Source organism: Geotrypetes seraphini, chromosome 4, assembly GCF_902459505.1.
Source record: "Geotrypetes seraphini chromosome 4, aGeoSer1.1, whole genome shotgun sequence".
Classification (NCBI taxonomy): domain Eukaryota; kingdom Metazoa; phylum Chordata; class Amphibia; order Gymnophiona; family Dermophiidae; genus Geotrypetes; species Geotrypetes seraphini.
This window is the reverse complement of record NC_047087.1, coordinates 65,484,352-65,501,003: the sequence shown is the minus strand read 5'-3', so window position 1 is coordinate 65,501,003 and position 16,652 is coordinate 65,484,352. Positions and strand designations below refer to the sequence as shown.

The window sequence follows — 16,652 nt, the reverse complement described above, 5'->3', positions numbered from 1 at the left end:
TTGTCCATCTTTCTCATATACTGGCCAGTACTTTTAACACCCCTGAGAGATTACTCTCTTAGTTAAAGATGACACATTTGTGTGGTGAATACATGTGGATTTTTGTATACCGTAAATTGCCCCCAAAGTGTGCCCTAGTTGTGATTTTGCTTATCAAACAAATGTGTTAACAGAGCTGTACATTTAACGCATTAATAATTATCGAATAATGCATTAAATGTTTAATGTGTGTTAAAACATTTTAACGCATGCTAATGTAGCCCCTCTCCTCTACCCCCCGATGGTCTAATCTCTTCCCCCCTTCTTCTGCAGTTTGGTATCCCTCCCTCCTATCTTCACAGGCTGCCAGCAGTGCTAGTGTGTAAAGCAGAACACTACTGGTGAGCTAGCCAGCTCCAGAATCTGTATAGCAGACCCAGGTACGCACCTTTGGGGCTACTTCAGTCTGTACGGGCTTCAAAAGCTACCATGCCTGTCTCAGCCTGATAATAACCTTTAGCTGCTGTGAACGTGGCAGCTTCTTGCTGTGTCCTCCTACATGGTGCTCTCAAGCTCCACCCACAAAAGGTGACCTTCTTTGGCGCACATTTAGTCAGTTCACTCTCTAACTGGCCGTCGTGCGCTGCCTCGCGCAACGAAGGAACACTAACAAGGAGCATGTCGTGCTCCTTTGTGCACCTCCTAAAAATGCCTCTTTTTTTCTATTTCAATCTACTTTTTCTTTTTACTTCTCTTAACTTTCAATCTTATACCCTGGATAGTCTATCACAGATTTCAAATCTGTGGGGCCTTAGGCTGCCTCACATTAGGTGGTATTCTCTCCCTCAGGTAAGGCATTTAATGTCTGTCCCTCTGGCCTTCTCAGGAGAGCCCTCCTCTTCTTCCATTCAACAAATTGTTTCTCTTATGTGATGAGATTACAATTTGGGATAAATCTTTTACTTGACCTTGATCTTTCTGCTCCCCTGAACCCACTTTCTTCAAATCATTGTCCTTCACAGCCTTGGTTTCATTCTGGCCACTCAGTACTGTGGCACCAATTGTGAAGCACTGAGCGCTCTTGGCAAAGGAACACTTCAACACTTAAAAAAAAAAACTCTCGACACTATTCAAGCTCACTAAGGGAAGAAAAAATGTATCTACATTTCTAAGCTCCTTCAGCATGACTTAAATAATTATTATCTGTATCGTCTTTTACATTCTCTTACTGATTCATTTTCTGTTATTAAGTCTACACACCAACCTCTAATATCTCTTAGCACGGATGATTTTACATATGGTTTCCAGGATAAAGTCGCCCAACTAAGGCAATCCCTAATAACTATCACACCGCCTACTTCTCATTCCAATATCTTTTCTTCACCCTCTTTGGTTCCTACATCAGCTCTTTCAACTTTCAATCTTCCTTCAGTATCTTCTTTAAAAAAGATAGTTACATCATCAAAACCTTTACCCCCGAGTATTATTGGTTGAAGTTCAATATATACAGCAGATGTCTAAGCTAACTGCTCTTAGGAGAAACCAGATACAGAATTATAACACTATTTGAAGTGCATATGAAACCTGGATAAATTCCCAAAATGATAGTCCCATTAGTAATTCTTAGTATATAATTTTTCTATATTTTATGAATCTCCTGCACACATCCTCCCACTGGGGTTAGGAGGGAGGGATGGGAGGGCTGAGATATATTATATTAGATATAAGGATACAGAATTATAACACTATTTGAAGTGCATATGGAACCTGGATAAATTCCCAAAATGATAGTCCCATTAGTAATTCTTAGTATATAATTTTTCTATATTTTATGAATCTCCTGCACACATCCTCCCACTGGGGTTAGGAGGGAGGGATGGGAGGGCTGAGATATATTATATTAGATATAAGATATATAATGTATTAATGTAAGGCTTTCTATACAATTGTATATGTCAGATGTTTTTAAATGCTTCAATACCTCCTTTTTCCTACTGGCCATACCTCTCCTTATGCAACCTAGCATCCTTCTAGCTTTTGCCTTCACCTTTTTAACCTATTTGGTCATCTTAAGATCATCACATACAATCACACCCAAGTCCTGCTCTTCTGTCATGCATATAAGTTCTTCTTTGTACCAAGAGTTTGAAAGTTTGCAAAGGGAAAGTGTTTTAGAGATCTTTGGTATTTTGTTATCGACAAGAGATTGTAAAGAGGTGTTCCATGATAATAGTTGATCGTCCAATAAAGTGAAATTGGGAATGGGGATAGAAGGGTTAAAAAGAGGCAAAATGTCCGATAATTCTATTTCGTGATTTCTCCAAAATAGAATTATCGGACATTTTGCCTATTTTTAACCCTTCTATCCCCATTCCCAATTTCGCTTCATTGGACGATCAACTTTACAATCTCTTGTCGATAACAAAATACCAAAGATCTCTAAAACACTTTCCCTTCGCAAACTTTCAAACCCTTGGTACACAGAAGAACTCTCCCTTATGAAAAAACAACTAAGATCTTTAGAAAGAAAATGGCAACATATTAAATCATACATAAACCAACAAAACTATAAAGATAAGGCCGCATTCTATAAAACGAAAATTAATCAGGCTAAAAGTAATTACTACAAAAAAAAAATATCTAAAGCAAAAAATCTGTCTATTTTATACTCCATTTTAAAATCTATCACTCCATTGACACACAGAGTTTGCAATAAACAAAAATGCAATCTCACAGCTCAAGAACTCGCGAATCATTTTTGCTCAAAAATCAGTATTATTCGAAATACTTTCCAGCAAAATACAACTGACAATTTCGAGATCAACTGCAAAATTGAATCAATATCTACATCTAAATGCACCAAATTCAAAATACCCTCTATAAAAGATATCCAATCCCTTCTCCAGAAAATCAATTTAAAAGGCTCACGGTCAGAAATTATTCCTCCGTTCTACCTCAAAAAATTATTTTCCTGCTTTGGTCCATTTATTCATTCTCTCGTTCAAAAAAGCTTAATAACCGCAACTGTCCCTCTTCCTTGGAAAACAGCCACCATTACCCCAATACTGAAAGATCTCAAAACTAGTCCAGAAGAAGTTTCAAATTATCGTCCTATCGCTAACATACCTTTCATCGCAAAAATAACTGAAAGACTGGTATTTGATCAACTTTCAGACTTTATCGAATCCACAAACGCTCTTCATCCCAACCAAACAGGTTTCCAGAAATTTTATAATACAGAACTTTCAATGATAGGAATGATAAACACTATCCATTACTACTTAGATCACCATAAATCAGTAGTCCTTTTCTCATTTGATTTGTCTGCGGCCTTTGACACAATCGACCATGTCTTATTACTTAATCGTCTGGAATCTTTCGGTATTGATGACTAAATCCTAAACTGGTTTGTTTCATTTCTTTCTGGGCGCTCTCAGTAGTCACATTCAATAACGAAAATTCCAAAACTTTTTCTTCAACCTACGGTATTCCCCAGGGTTCTGTCTTGTCACCTCTTTTATTCAACATCTTTTTGTCCCCACTTTTAAATCTGTGTCAATCAATAGGATTCACATATTTTGCATACGCGGACGATATCCAGCTACTGCACCCTATAGACCTGAAAAATAAAGATGAAATTAGGGCAATTAATAAAAAACTCGATACTATAAAAAAATGGCTAAATTCCAATAAATTAGCCTTAAACATTAAAAAAACGAAATCGATGCTTTTTACTTGGAAGAAGGACACTACCCTGAGTACCTTTTTTTCCTTGACGATATCCCCTTAGAGCTCGTCTCTTCCTTAAAAATCCTAGGTGTCATCGTCGACAACAAACTTTCATATCATGAATATATAAGCAATACAGTTAAAACATGTTTTTTCAAATTGCGTCTGATACGATCGATTTCTAAATTTCTTGAGCCCAAATCCATCAATATACTAATTCATTCATTGATCATAGCTAAAATTGATTACTGTAATTCTCTTTTACTCAATATTTCGCAAAAAGAAAAAAGAAGACTCCAAATAATTCAAAACACGGCGGTTAAACTGATCTACAATGCTAAAAAATATGACCAAGTCACTCCCTTGATGATTGAATCCCATTGGCTCCCTATAAGCCATCGCATCACTTTTAAAATACTACTTCTAGTATTTAAATCCTTAACATACAATGAACCTCAATTCATAAACAGAATGCTTACTCCCTATAACACATCCTGGTCTCTCCACTCAACTTCTCATAGCCTTCTTACAGTTCCATCCCTGAAAATTATAGGCACCAGAAGACAGGATATGTTTTCAGTTATGGCCCCCAAACTGTGGAACTCTATACCACAATACATCAGAGATGAAAAAGATCTCTCATCCTTTAAAAAAATCCTAAAAACTTATCTTTTTAAAGATGCTTTCAGCATATCTCTCACTGACCTGAAAGCATAAGCTTGCTTTTCTTTCTTTTATTCTTTTTAACATTTTTGAATTTTTTACCCTTCCTCTCGTTTACTTCCCCATTGTTTTTCAACTCTAACAAAGAATTGTAACTTTTCCCCTCTACCCCCCATGATTCATGTTAGTCTTATTCCGTAAGTCTGAAATTATTCTAATATATTCACTACCCTTCTCTTATAAATTGTACATCGCTTAGGAAATTAAATAAGCGATTCATCAAACACTAATAAAAACTTGAAGCTTCACACCCTAATCTGTACCGTTCCCTCTGGTTTTTGCAGCTCAAATGCATGACCTTGCAGTTCTTAGCATTAAATTTTAGCTGCCAAATTTCAGACCATTCTTCAAGCTTCACCAGATCTTTCTTCATGTTATTCATTTGCAAAGAGGCAAATCTTACCCGACAACGCTTCAGCAATATCATTTATAAAAATGTTAAAAAGAACATGCCCATGAACAGAACCTTGAGGCACACCACTGGTAACATCCCTTTCCTCGGAACGATCTCCATTGATCACTACCCTCTGTCGCCTTCCATTCAACCAGTTCCTGACCCAGCCTGTCACTTTGGGATCCATCCCAAGGGCACTCAGTTTATTTATTAGAAGTCTATGTGGAACACTGTCAAAGGCTTTGCTAAAATCTAAATACACCACATCTAGCACACATCCTCTATCCAATTCTCCGGTCCCCCAGTCAAAGAAATTGATCAGCTTTGTCTGACAAGACCTACCTCTAGTGAATCCATGTTGCCTCCAGTCTTATCGAATCTTCCATGTTTTACCATGAAAGACACCACTCTGCCATAAAATTCCTGGAGTAACATTGGACAATACTTTGTTTCATTCTCACATTTCCAGAATTTTCTCTTCTTCAATATGAGGTAAAATTAACAACATAATAGAATCATCAATTCCACTGACGTATGAGGCAGTTGGTTATATGCGGAATATTACTACATGTTAAGCCTCCCATACATCGATATAAATGCTGTCTTTTTTCCTTATAATGACTGGGATAGCCATCCAGATGATAACCCGAAACTGGAAGAATTATGATTGTTTAAATTTCCCTTTCTGGTGGGCTAATTTGTGTTCCACCTATAGATATGAAAAAATGAATGCAGATAGTTTGGGGCACAGTAATTCTTTTAAATTGGTTTGGGGTCCGTTGGCATCCTTCAATATAGCAGGTCTTTGATTAAGTCAGTTTTTGTTTAGTTTTATACACATCCAAGGAAGGGTGGGAGTATTTATACGTGGGGGGGGGAATGATTGGTTATGTATAATTATAAGTTGAATGTGCTTATATTGGCGTATTATATGTTATGTATTAATGTATGGCACTATTGAAGTATGGAATAACAATAAGGAATTATAAAAAAAAAATTTCTCTTCTTTTCTTACAATTTGTTAGTTATGCTCTATTCACTCACTTTTAAATTGAAAGTCACTTTGGACTCTCTTGCACTATCTGTTTTTTTCAAAGCTTGATTATTGTAATTCACTGTTAATTGATCACCTTCAATATCAGCTTTGTTTACTTCAAAATTACTACACAGTTTGTTATATCATTGTTCTAAGTTTGACCACATTATTCTGCTACTTAAGTCCGAACATATACTTCCAATCGCTTACAGAATTTCTTTTAAGTATAACATTCTTTCTTTTCAAATTTATTCTTTGGGTCTTCCTTCTTTTTTGGATAGTCACTTGGGGCTAGAATCTCAAAACTTTAACACCATCATTAAAAACTGTTTACTGACGGTTTAGCCTGTGTGCATTTTAGCGGCGGATTATCATAACAGATTATCTCTGTCAATAGCGAGCTTTCTAGCAGTCTTGACAATGACATGCAAATGAGCTCTTTAACATTGAAATGAGCCCTTTGGAGGATTCTTAAAAAATGCCGAGCCATTTTCTAAAAGCGGTTTCAACTTTTGGCAACAAAAATAAGCGACTGATCCAGGGGTGCCGGCCAGTGTCAAAGATTGCTAGAAAGCTTGTATTGTGATGCAGCGGGAGAGATGACCATTCTCTCTCGCTGCATCACAACACCCCTCCCCTGCAGTGGTGGCGAACAACCCCCCCCCCCCGGAATGGCGGCGACACCCCCCTACATCGGGAGAGATGCCCACACTCTCCCACTGCCAAGAAATCCTGGCCATGCACCCCCCCTTCCGCAGTGGGAGAGATTCTCACTCTCCCCTGCTGGCAAGTGACCCCCCTTGCTATAGAACGTTCCTTCCCCCCTTACCTCCAAATTGCTTCATTGAAAATGGGCCTTCCCCTCCCTGGTGCATCCTTGATCCATACTTTCACTTCACGCTACTGTTTAGAGCAAAACTTCAGAAGAAAGAGTTGGTTTGGACAATCGGTTCTGCAACTTTCCCTGCAACCCTTTTGGATTTCACCAGAATCATGTTTTATATATTCTTTGACTGTTGTTCCAGTTTGGTTTTTTTTCTAAAAGTGCCATGATGATTTTCTCCTTTTATATGACTCCTTGGGGGCTATTCCCTTCTGTCCTGTCTCTGGTAACCACCAATCTACATTCCTGAGGAGATGAAATTGCCTTTTCTTTTGAGACCTCAGTGGAGTTCAAGGGTAGTTGATGGTCAAGATTGGTATTTATTACATACATAGATGAGATGGGGGGAAAAAGATAGGAGTGTGTTGCCATCTTGTATACAGTTTTCTTTTCTTATTTGAAATGGGTATGCAGGGTGTAACATTTCTGTAAATATTCAAATAAATGCTCTTTTGTTCACCTATGCATGGGAAAAGCAAAATAAAATAACACACTTCATGCATGTTTGGTTCAGAAAGTTAAGTATTTGAAGAAACAGCATATCCAAATCCATTAATGTAACCATATATTTATAATTAAGAGAAGCAACTATGGCTGATCCATTGCACTTTTCTCAAGTAATAAGAATATGCTATGCAAATGAATACTGGTGATTCTTTGAAAAATTTATAAGTATGAATTCTTTGAAGATTTTACACGTATGAGGTCAGGAGTGAATGACAACTGTCTTTTTTGCAGCAACATGAGAAGAATAACCTTCTGAAGGAGAGGAATCACATTTTGTCAACTTTGGGTGAAACAAAACAGAATCTGATGGGACTTTGTCAGCAAGTTTGTAGAGAAGCAGCCCTGAGTCAGGAGCAAATACAAATCCTTGCAAAGCACTCCTCTTCAGAGTGTCCACTTTCATTTTTAATCCCAGAGAAAGACCAACCTCCTCAGTCTGAATGTGAAGCCATAGTGTACTCTGCATTGCCCGATGGATTTTGCTGTTTGCCTGCAGTCACTGAGCAGTGTGTCAGTGCTTGTGAAGGAAGCATGTTTGGTCCAACTAACTGTCGTATACCAGAAGTGACTCAATTTCCCACAAGAGTTTCAGAAAAAGCATTAATTGCGGAGCATTGTGCTCCGAGTGGGATGATAGACTTTTGTCAACAGATGACTGATAAATGCACTACAGATGAATAAATGTGGTATTGTATTCATTTCTTGCCATCTACAGTATAGAGATGCCATGGTTGACCAAGGTATTGTTTCTATTGGTACAGGAACACAACACATTCTTTCCATAGTTTTTTTATTTCTGAAAACTCAGCACCCCTGTTTTGAAATAGAGGGGGTAATTTATTTTCAGGACATGTTTAATATATCTCTGATTATACAATTACTTTTATGTTTCAGAGGATTATTCAGTGCAGTTGCTGAGTTTTTATAATTTGCCATGTCACATATTGAGTCTTCCTTAAATTCTTAAGTAAAATTGATCTCTGTCTCAGTAAATTGTGATTATTTGCTGCTTGAAGCAGCTGCCTCAGAATCCTTGTAGTTAAAAGGATAAAATTACATGGGAAAGTAGAAGAAATGCTCTGCAATGACTTTGTAAATGGGAGATATTTGATGTAGGTCTGCATAATGTTTAACCTGCTAAACTGTCATTGTCAAATTGTGTATGCGTGTGTGTTAACTGGAAGATGCTAACACTGCCCATCGTGGAGTAAAATCTCCAAGTATTAGAAGGGTGTAAGATGTGTAAATCCGATTTTTCAGGTTTTTTTTTAATTTTGGAAAACATAATGGCAGTGTCTTTCACTGGTTTGCATGTATCTCCCCCCTCCCCCCCTCTTGTGAGTGCATGAATGAAACATGGTTTAGTTGTAACTAGAGAATGACATGGGAACAAATTTGTCCCCATTCTTGCATGAACTCAATTTCCCTGTCCCGTCCCCGTGAGTTATTTTCCTGTTCCTGCCCCATTCCTGTAAGCTCTGCCTCGAACACTTTTATGATTTTAAAGTGAGGCTTGTGCAGATGAGGAGAAAACTTGCAGGAATGAGGCAGGAACAGGAAAAGAACTCAAGGGGACAGAATGGGAAAATGAGTTCCCATGGATACAGGGAAAAATTTGTCCCAGTGTCATTCTCTAGTTGTAACTTAGCACGCAGGACCATTGTTTGGATTTTCTAAGGACTTTTTTCCCTCCTTAATAAATCATTGGGAGAACAATTTGCTCCCATGCAATGATTTTATTTCTACATAAGAAAAATGTTCAAGTACTAAGCCTCACAGTGAGTGTTCATTTTAAAATATGCAAGTTTACAAAACATGCAAATTGGTAAAATTGAAGTCCTACCTCAGTAAGTGCACCCATCTGTGTGCATGTAAATATAGCAGGAAAATTTTGTGCTTCCCCTGCTGCTACAATATAAAGTATTTGTGCTTTGTAGACATATAGCTTGGTGTTTCCATACAGAATTAATGCCTCAAATTTTCTTCATAGCTAAGCTATTTTTTTTTTCGGGTGGGGGGGGGAGTTTATTTTTTTTAAAGCTAATATAGTGCTAGCTGTACTAATTATTTTTTTTTCTTGGTTTTGTCAGCATGGAAGTGAAGAAGCTTAGTACATCTATCCTATAGTTATCTACATAGCATTAAATCGTTCTGTTATTGCCAATTGTGTGTAAAAAATCACAACAAAACATTTCTAAACAGCATCTAGAAAGGGTACTGCTAGCATTTAATATGATACTACTACCTCCACAACCAAAGGCATTCCAGCTCATGGAGGCCTGCAGAGGGCGCCACTGTACTGTCTGAAAGAAAGAGGAGCTGAGGATACTTTCAACTTGAAGTACAGTAATAGAACCTGATTTGCTTATAATAAAAGTAAACTTTATACCTGGATTTTGGCTTTGTGCATGTACAGTATTTCATAATTCATTCCAAACTTAATGTGAATGATATTGCCATTGTGCAATGAAGTCATATGGATAAATGTTACTTTAGCATTCAAAGCCGAAACATTGCCATCACTTACATGAAGACTTCAGCTGTGTAATCTTGCAGAAATAGTAAATGGGAATGATGAAATTTGGATAATACTGAAGTCTCAGGTAACTTTTTAAATTAAATGCAATAATATAGATTATTTCTATTGCAGATAGTATTTTTGCCAAGATTTGGTAAGCATACTGTTGAAGGTTTGGCGATTTTTAACATTTTAAAGCCATAATAGTAAAGCTGGTATACAGTTAATAGAAACAGTTAAATATCCTCCAATTTGATTTTTTTTCATTATGGAATTATTTGCTAGTAATAGATACCACTGTCATTTAAAGAAGTCCCTTTTTTAAAAAGATTGTTTGTTTTCCAATGTGTAGCAATTTTAACTCTTCGCGTTTTTTGATTTGTAGTATAATAGAATGGATATAGATTTATACCAGAAGTATCGCATCTATTTTAAGAATTAACTAGAAATCCTTTAACTTCCAAACAAATATTGAGCCATTTAGGATGTTTTATATATGTACATTTAAGTCAGTCAGTACATTTAACTTAAACAGAGTGCGCTCTGCGCAGAGAAACCCAATTACCACACTTAAGAACAGCGCAAATGTCACAGCTTTGGAACAAACTTTGCCAAAGTTACTTGGGGCTCCTTTTAGAAAGCCATGGTAGAGGTTTCTACCATGGGCCGGCAAGGTAAATGCTGTGACACTCATAAGAATCTGAGTGTCGGAGCATTTACCACACTGGTCCACGGTAGAAACCTCTACTGTGGCTTTGTAAAAGCCAGCGTTGATGCTTTAAGTTTTTATGACCTATTCATGGAGTTTTTTCTCTTGCTTTTCTCTGTTCTTAAGACATTCTAATCCAGAATGTTTTACTAAATTACCACCAGTGTGAGAAAATCGAGACTCTCTTAATGTCCTGCATTGACCTCATGATTATTTTGCAGGTACATGTATCTAGGATCAGGTTTTAGTGTTGTAGTTGTAGCTAATAAAACATGCCAAATACATGCTTTTATGTGTACTTATTTTTGTTGTGGATGCATTTAAGTATACAATAAAAAGGGCTGTTTAATATTTAACAAGAATAACTCATGTAGCGAGCCGTCCTTTAACAAATCTGGTTTAGTGATCAATGATAAACGCTGTATTAAAATGCAATTATTTTATTTTGATTTTCTTAAGATTTATTAAACAACTTTCTAAGAAATTCAACCAGGGCTTTTATATAAAGATTTGTATTTCATAAGAATTGTTGAATAGCTGTACTTTCTCATGTGTAATCTCATCTGTCCTTGATGTCATTTATATGGAACAAACCTGATAACTGTATTATCCAAATACCCAGTAACTATGTATTCAGGTACATTGTGATCTAAATTCTCTTACTGTGATAATATGGATAGCTTTTTATTTCCTTTGGGAAAAAATCCCCTCAATCTGTAAGTGGTTTTTGTGATATCAGTTACTTGCATTAGCCAGCCATATTATACTTCATCATGAATGTATATGTTGGACTCTGTTATTAAAATTTTAAAAAAGCACGCCCTACCCCTTTTTAGTGTTTCACTTGTATTTTTTAGGTGTGAGAGAATAATTAGGTTTTCCCTGTAATAGTGTTTCTCAAAATCAGGGTTCCAGAGAACTGCCAGACCTACTTCTGCATATGACTAGCATTGTGCACTGGGGCTTAGGCCGAACTCCGGGGCTTAGGATACTCTGAAGCTCTGCCTAGTGACATCACCGCTTTGTGCTCAAACTCAGGATCAGTGTCCAAACTCCTGTGCTGCTGTTTCTGAGATCCACATGTACTGGGAGAGGAACCGGCATGTAGCAGGAGAAAGTAAGAGGGGAGTGATAAAACAAGAGTGATTTGGAAGGAACTAGTTCGGTGGAAACCGATTTGCAATGAGGGAGATGTTCTGAAGGAGGATGGATAAGGGTAATGGAGATACACAGAGGACAATGGGAAAATTTGGCTTTTATGCTTTATAAGGGTGCTTTTTGTGAAAGGACTCTCCTTCAGCCCCCCCCCCAAACTGTTATATATTAAAGGTTCTTGTATTTCTCCCTTTTTGTAAGCCTGGCCAACCTTTTGTTGGATTATACTGAGAAGCACTCTGGACTTGTGACACTGCAGTTTAGCCGTATTGCCTGTGTTTAAAAAAAAAAAAAGGGCAGTGTGTCTTGTTTTCCTGCTGTTTTATGTGCTGACACTGATGCCTACTACTTATTTCTATAGTGCTGCTGCTATAGTGCTGTATACTAAAAATGTAAGAGACATCGCAGGACAAACAGGCAGCATATTCTCATATGTGAGGTGACGTCATTCACGGAACCTGGCACTGACCATCCAAAGTGATCTGTCACTTTAAGAAAGCAAGAGACTGTCCATATCAGATAGGTGCCTTCCCACCCGCTGGCCAGTTCGCGGGACCATCAGTTCTTTGTTTTCTGCGGAGCAGAGAAGCCATCTTCTGGTTTTCTTTTCACACACCTTTCAGCATGTATCGTATGTGTTTTTAATATATAATGTATTATATGCGTTTACTTTCTACATGTATTAGTTGCATATGTTTTGTGCCTTCCTGTATTTAAATTTATTTTCCATTTATTTGCCAGTATAACTGGATGGGTATGCCTTTAGACCTTGTCCTACTAGCCTCCTTCTTTCTGAGGAACCTCGTGTTGGCAGCTTTTCTCTCAGGATTGTTTTCCTCCCAATAATTTTAAAATTTTGGGGTCAGTTTTGAAGCAGCGCCAAGGATGGCCTACTCCAGTGCTGAGGCTCCTCTTTGCAGTCCTACTCCAGGGCCATCAACTTCAATGTCCAGCTCTACCTCAGCTACTACAGTGTTGCTGCCGAAGGGGGAACCAAGTAAGAAAGCAAGACCCAAAAATACTGTTCCCCCCTTCAATGCTGCTGCAATGCAAGCATCTCCTCTAGAGAAGGAGCAACGACTGGATGCCTCTGCACAGGCGCCAGTTCCAGTATCTTTACAGCACTCCTCTTTAAGATCATCTGAATAAGCTGCTATGGAATGGGCTAGTCGGGCTACTGAAGTTGCATGCTGTGCTAAATACTGTCAACACCCCCCCCCCCTAATTCTCGACTGGGTCCAAGCAAGGTAAGCGAGATACCACAAAACTACCACTCTTAGATTCCTGCGTATTCTTAATGAGGGCCACATTGTCATGGGGGGGGAGGGAGACGACAGTGCATATTCATCTGATCGTAGATCTCGGAGCACTAAACAAGTTCCTGGTAAAGGAGAAGTTTCAGCTGAGAACCCTCTTACCTCATTTGGGGAAAAAAATGACCGACTGCTCTCTAGATCTCAAAGAAGTGTACATACATATTTCTATCCTCCCTGCTCACAGAAAATGATGCACTCTCTCCTGTCCAGGCTAAAAACCATTGAAATCAGTGACAACGCACTTCAATGGTTCTCATTCCTGAACGACAGATCCCAGAGAGTTCTACTAGGGAAATCCTTATCTGAACCCAAACCACTCCATTATGGAGTGCTTCAGGAAGCCTTACTATGCCAAACCAGTACTGGATAGCGGAAAAACACCAAATCAGAATCCACTCTTTCGCAGATGACTTACAACTCTACCTCCCCCTAGGCCGATACTGAGACACACAAATCAAAAATCTCCAGTCTTGCTTAACTGATAGACTTGGATGACTGGGAACAAGTTACAGTTAAATAAAATGATTGTTGCTTGTATAAATTTTGTTTTTCTGCATGTTTTCTATTTTCTGTATGCTGCTATTTGTAAAGCCGCCTAGGAATAGATAGTTGAGAAATTTAAGTGTGTCCTCCCTCAAATTGGCCTCTCCCTGCTTTTCTATGAAAAATTGCAGTTCCTAGCCTTCATCCCACTTCTTTGTTACTCTTTTCTTATAGTAGTAGTACCTTCTGACTACTATGATTGTTAAGCCACCTAGACAGCCTGCTTGATAGGCGCGGCAAGCCCTAAATACAGTTGGAAACTTGGGAAAATGCCAAGTACCGTACTTGTGCTGTTTTTGTCCCTCAGTCTACACATGTAGAAATGCCTTTTTTTTTAACCTAGCTAGAAGGGCACACAGTATGGAAGTATTTTTAGCTGCACAGAGAAGGGCAGTTTCCAGAGTGACTAGAAGCTCTTTGGGTAAATTGGTCTAATATTTGTGCAATCTGTCAATTTCAATATGGTTATTAACGTGTCCTCAGTCTTTTTGTTAGTAAATTCAACTTCATCAAGTGTTCTAAGTCATATTATTTAGATATATTTGAACTTCATTGGATTTTGAAAAATGGATCTGTGCCATTTGTAAGTGTGAGCCCTTCATGTTGACAGTATTATGGATTTTACTGTAGTTGAGCAGATAGGTACAATTTGAATCATTTCCGTGTATATGTCAGCCCAAAGAAAAGGACCATTAAGAGGGGCCATTGAAAAGGTCTCGGCCCAACCAACAAAGTTGGGGCAGTCTCCATTGAAGGCTATACACTTACCCCCTCTTCTACGAAATTATGCTAGCGGTTTTTAGCACAGAGAGCTGCGCTGAATGGCCCATGCTGCTCCCGACGCTCCTCGCGCTAGAAACTGTTAGCACAGTTTCGTAGAAGAGGGGGTTAGTCCACCTTTTTCCACTTTTTTTTGTTCTGTATTTTTCCGATGGAATGAAAAAAGTGAAAAATGGTTGGACTAAGTGGATAACCCTTGATGGAGACTTCCCCAACTTTCTTGGTTGGGCCGAGAACTTTTCAGCAGTTCCTGGTAAAGTGATGTACAAAAACAGACATAAACAAGAATTTATTTTAATAATGTATAACATATACATAAAACTTTGAAGTGAATTGGAGATTCTTTTTTTATTATTTTAAGAAAAGGAATACACAAAACATACCAATTAGTCAACATGAAAAACATTAGTCAATTCTAGCACTATTTGCTAATTCTGATCTGTATCTATTGCCTGTGAGATTTATCATCAGCGGAACAAAAAGAATAATATACATTTCAAAACAATATAAAAGAAACAATATAAAAAAAATTGAATCGGCAGTTATTTATGATGATTCATTTTCTTCCTCTGTATGGGAGATACATATAGGTAATGAATATTTCAATCAAGTCTTAATGTGCTTATAACCAATCATGCAAGAGGCACAGCTGGATAGTATTAGCACGTCTCATAAATTACAAGTCAATCTTTCTTTTTCTTCTCTAATTGTTTAGATGTTTTGTATTATGTAAATAATACTACCTTCTGTTCATGTTATTACTGTACATTTAGAGAGAGATTTCCTAAATATCAGTGGAATATAACATTCTCAAACTTCCATATGTTACCTATTTCACATGTATTTAATGGGCAAAGAATCACACTAGAAGGTGTGCATTTTATGACAGTATAGTACTATGAACGCATAGCTCATGTCATTTGTTACAGGAGGAACCTTCATGAGTGCCATTTCTCCAAAGTAATTCCTGCCTATTTATTCTACTTCTCAGCAGAATTTCACACATTCTTCCCAATGTATCATTATCCAAGTTATATTACATTATCAAATAAATTACATATACATTATGTGTGAAAACATTAATGAAAACTGGTGACCAACCAGTTAATACTGAAAACCACATAAAAAGTCCTTCCACAGTTGACACAGCAGTATTTCAATTTAAAGTGAAACAGTAAAGTCCACGTGTAAATATAACTATGCTGTGTTCAGAGTTGCAAAAAGTTGTTAAATATATTGACTCTTGGAATACACACTCGGCGTTTTCTTTTGTATCTGACATGTATATAGAGGCTTTTGACATTGATGTATAGATGGTGTGTAATCGACGCTGTCCTCCTGTCTCTCATCACGAGGGTAGAAACAACACAGTACTATGCCTGCAATGAGAAGGAACAGAATAGTTGGCCAGGCTAGGAAGATAGCCTCTCCCATCTCTAGCCGTTGTGATGTTTTACACATAGCGTCGTATTCTGTGATGATGCTGTGGGTCGTCCAGCTCACCGGGATCAGAACCAGAAGAGCAGCCAAGATGAAAGCAATTCCGGAAGTAGTTAGCAAGTAATACTTGCCTTGTTCATTCCTCCGACGGTAGTGTGTAAAGAGCATACCAATAACAGCAGTGATGAAGGCAAGGATTGACAGTATTAATGCAAAGACCATTAGCACTCTGCCAGCCTTAAGATCAGCTGTGACAGTTACCAAGGATTCATAGCTATTGCACTGCATCTGCATGTTGGATTGACTGATGCAAGTTGACCACAGTCCTTCCCATCGGGTCATCCACTGTCCATCAATGCGCTTTTGTGCAGTTTGGCAATTGCTTTCAACCATGATGGATATTCTCCACTGAGGCATTCCTGTGACAATACCAGTCAGAATCAGGCCAATGAAACCCAGTATTATCCCAATGATTTGAATTATGTAGTGCGCCATGTTGCAGCAATAAGAAGCAGACTTGAATGGGTTTCCAAGAATACAGAAGCACTTGAGAAAACTTCTCAGTTTTGTTGCACAGAGAAAAAATGAGCACAACGGATTTCTTCAGTGATGGCTTCTTCAGATCTAATGAACTTGAAATCTGGTACAGTTTGCTGAAGGCCTGTGTAAGACAGCTTTTCAAATTCAAATGTAAAACGTATGGCACAAGTAAGTGCTTTTATTAATCAAGTCACGTGTGACAATGACCGCCTCCAAAGGAATTGATACTCCACCTATGTCTGACTAAAAGTGGAAACATTTATAATTACTGCTTAAGTTAGAAAATGCATTTCACAATTAAGAGACAAAAAGCAAGGGAACTTCTTTGAATTATTAACTTTACTTGGGTGTGTCCCATATCTAACATGCATAATTTCCCTGATTGTCTGCCATGAACCTA

The 16,652-nt window shown here is 37.9% G+C and overlaps 2 protein-coding genes across 4 annotated transcripts in view; one reads left to right on the top strand and one right to left on the bottom strand.

The window, feature by feature from the left end:
* Positions 1-11,310, top strand: part of BACH1 (BTB domain and CNC homolog 1) — a 45,330-nt gene extending 34,020 nt beyond the window's left edge. For all 3 annotated transcript variants that reach the window (XM_033941919.1, XM_033941920.1, XM_033941921.1), the window contains exon 6: positions 7,483-11,310. In XM_033941919.1, coding sequence (XP_033797810.1) covers positions 7,483-7,932 — 450 coding nt within the window. In that variant the 3' untranslated portion in view covers positions 7,933-11,310. The remainder of the gene's footprint in view (positions 1-7,482) is intronic.
* Positions 11,311-15,499: 4,189 nt separating this feature from the next.
* Positions 15,500-16,207, bottom strand: LOC117359687 (claudin-8-like). The gene has a single exon (XM_033942904.1). The coding sequence runs from the start codon at positions 16,205-16,207 to the stop codon at positions 15,500-15,502; it is 708 nt and encodes a 235-aa protein (XP_033798795.1).
* Positions 16,208-16,652: the final 445 nt, after the last annotated feature.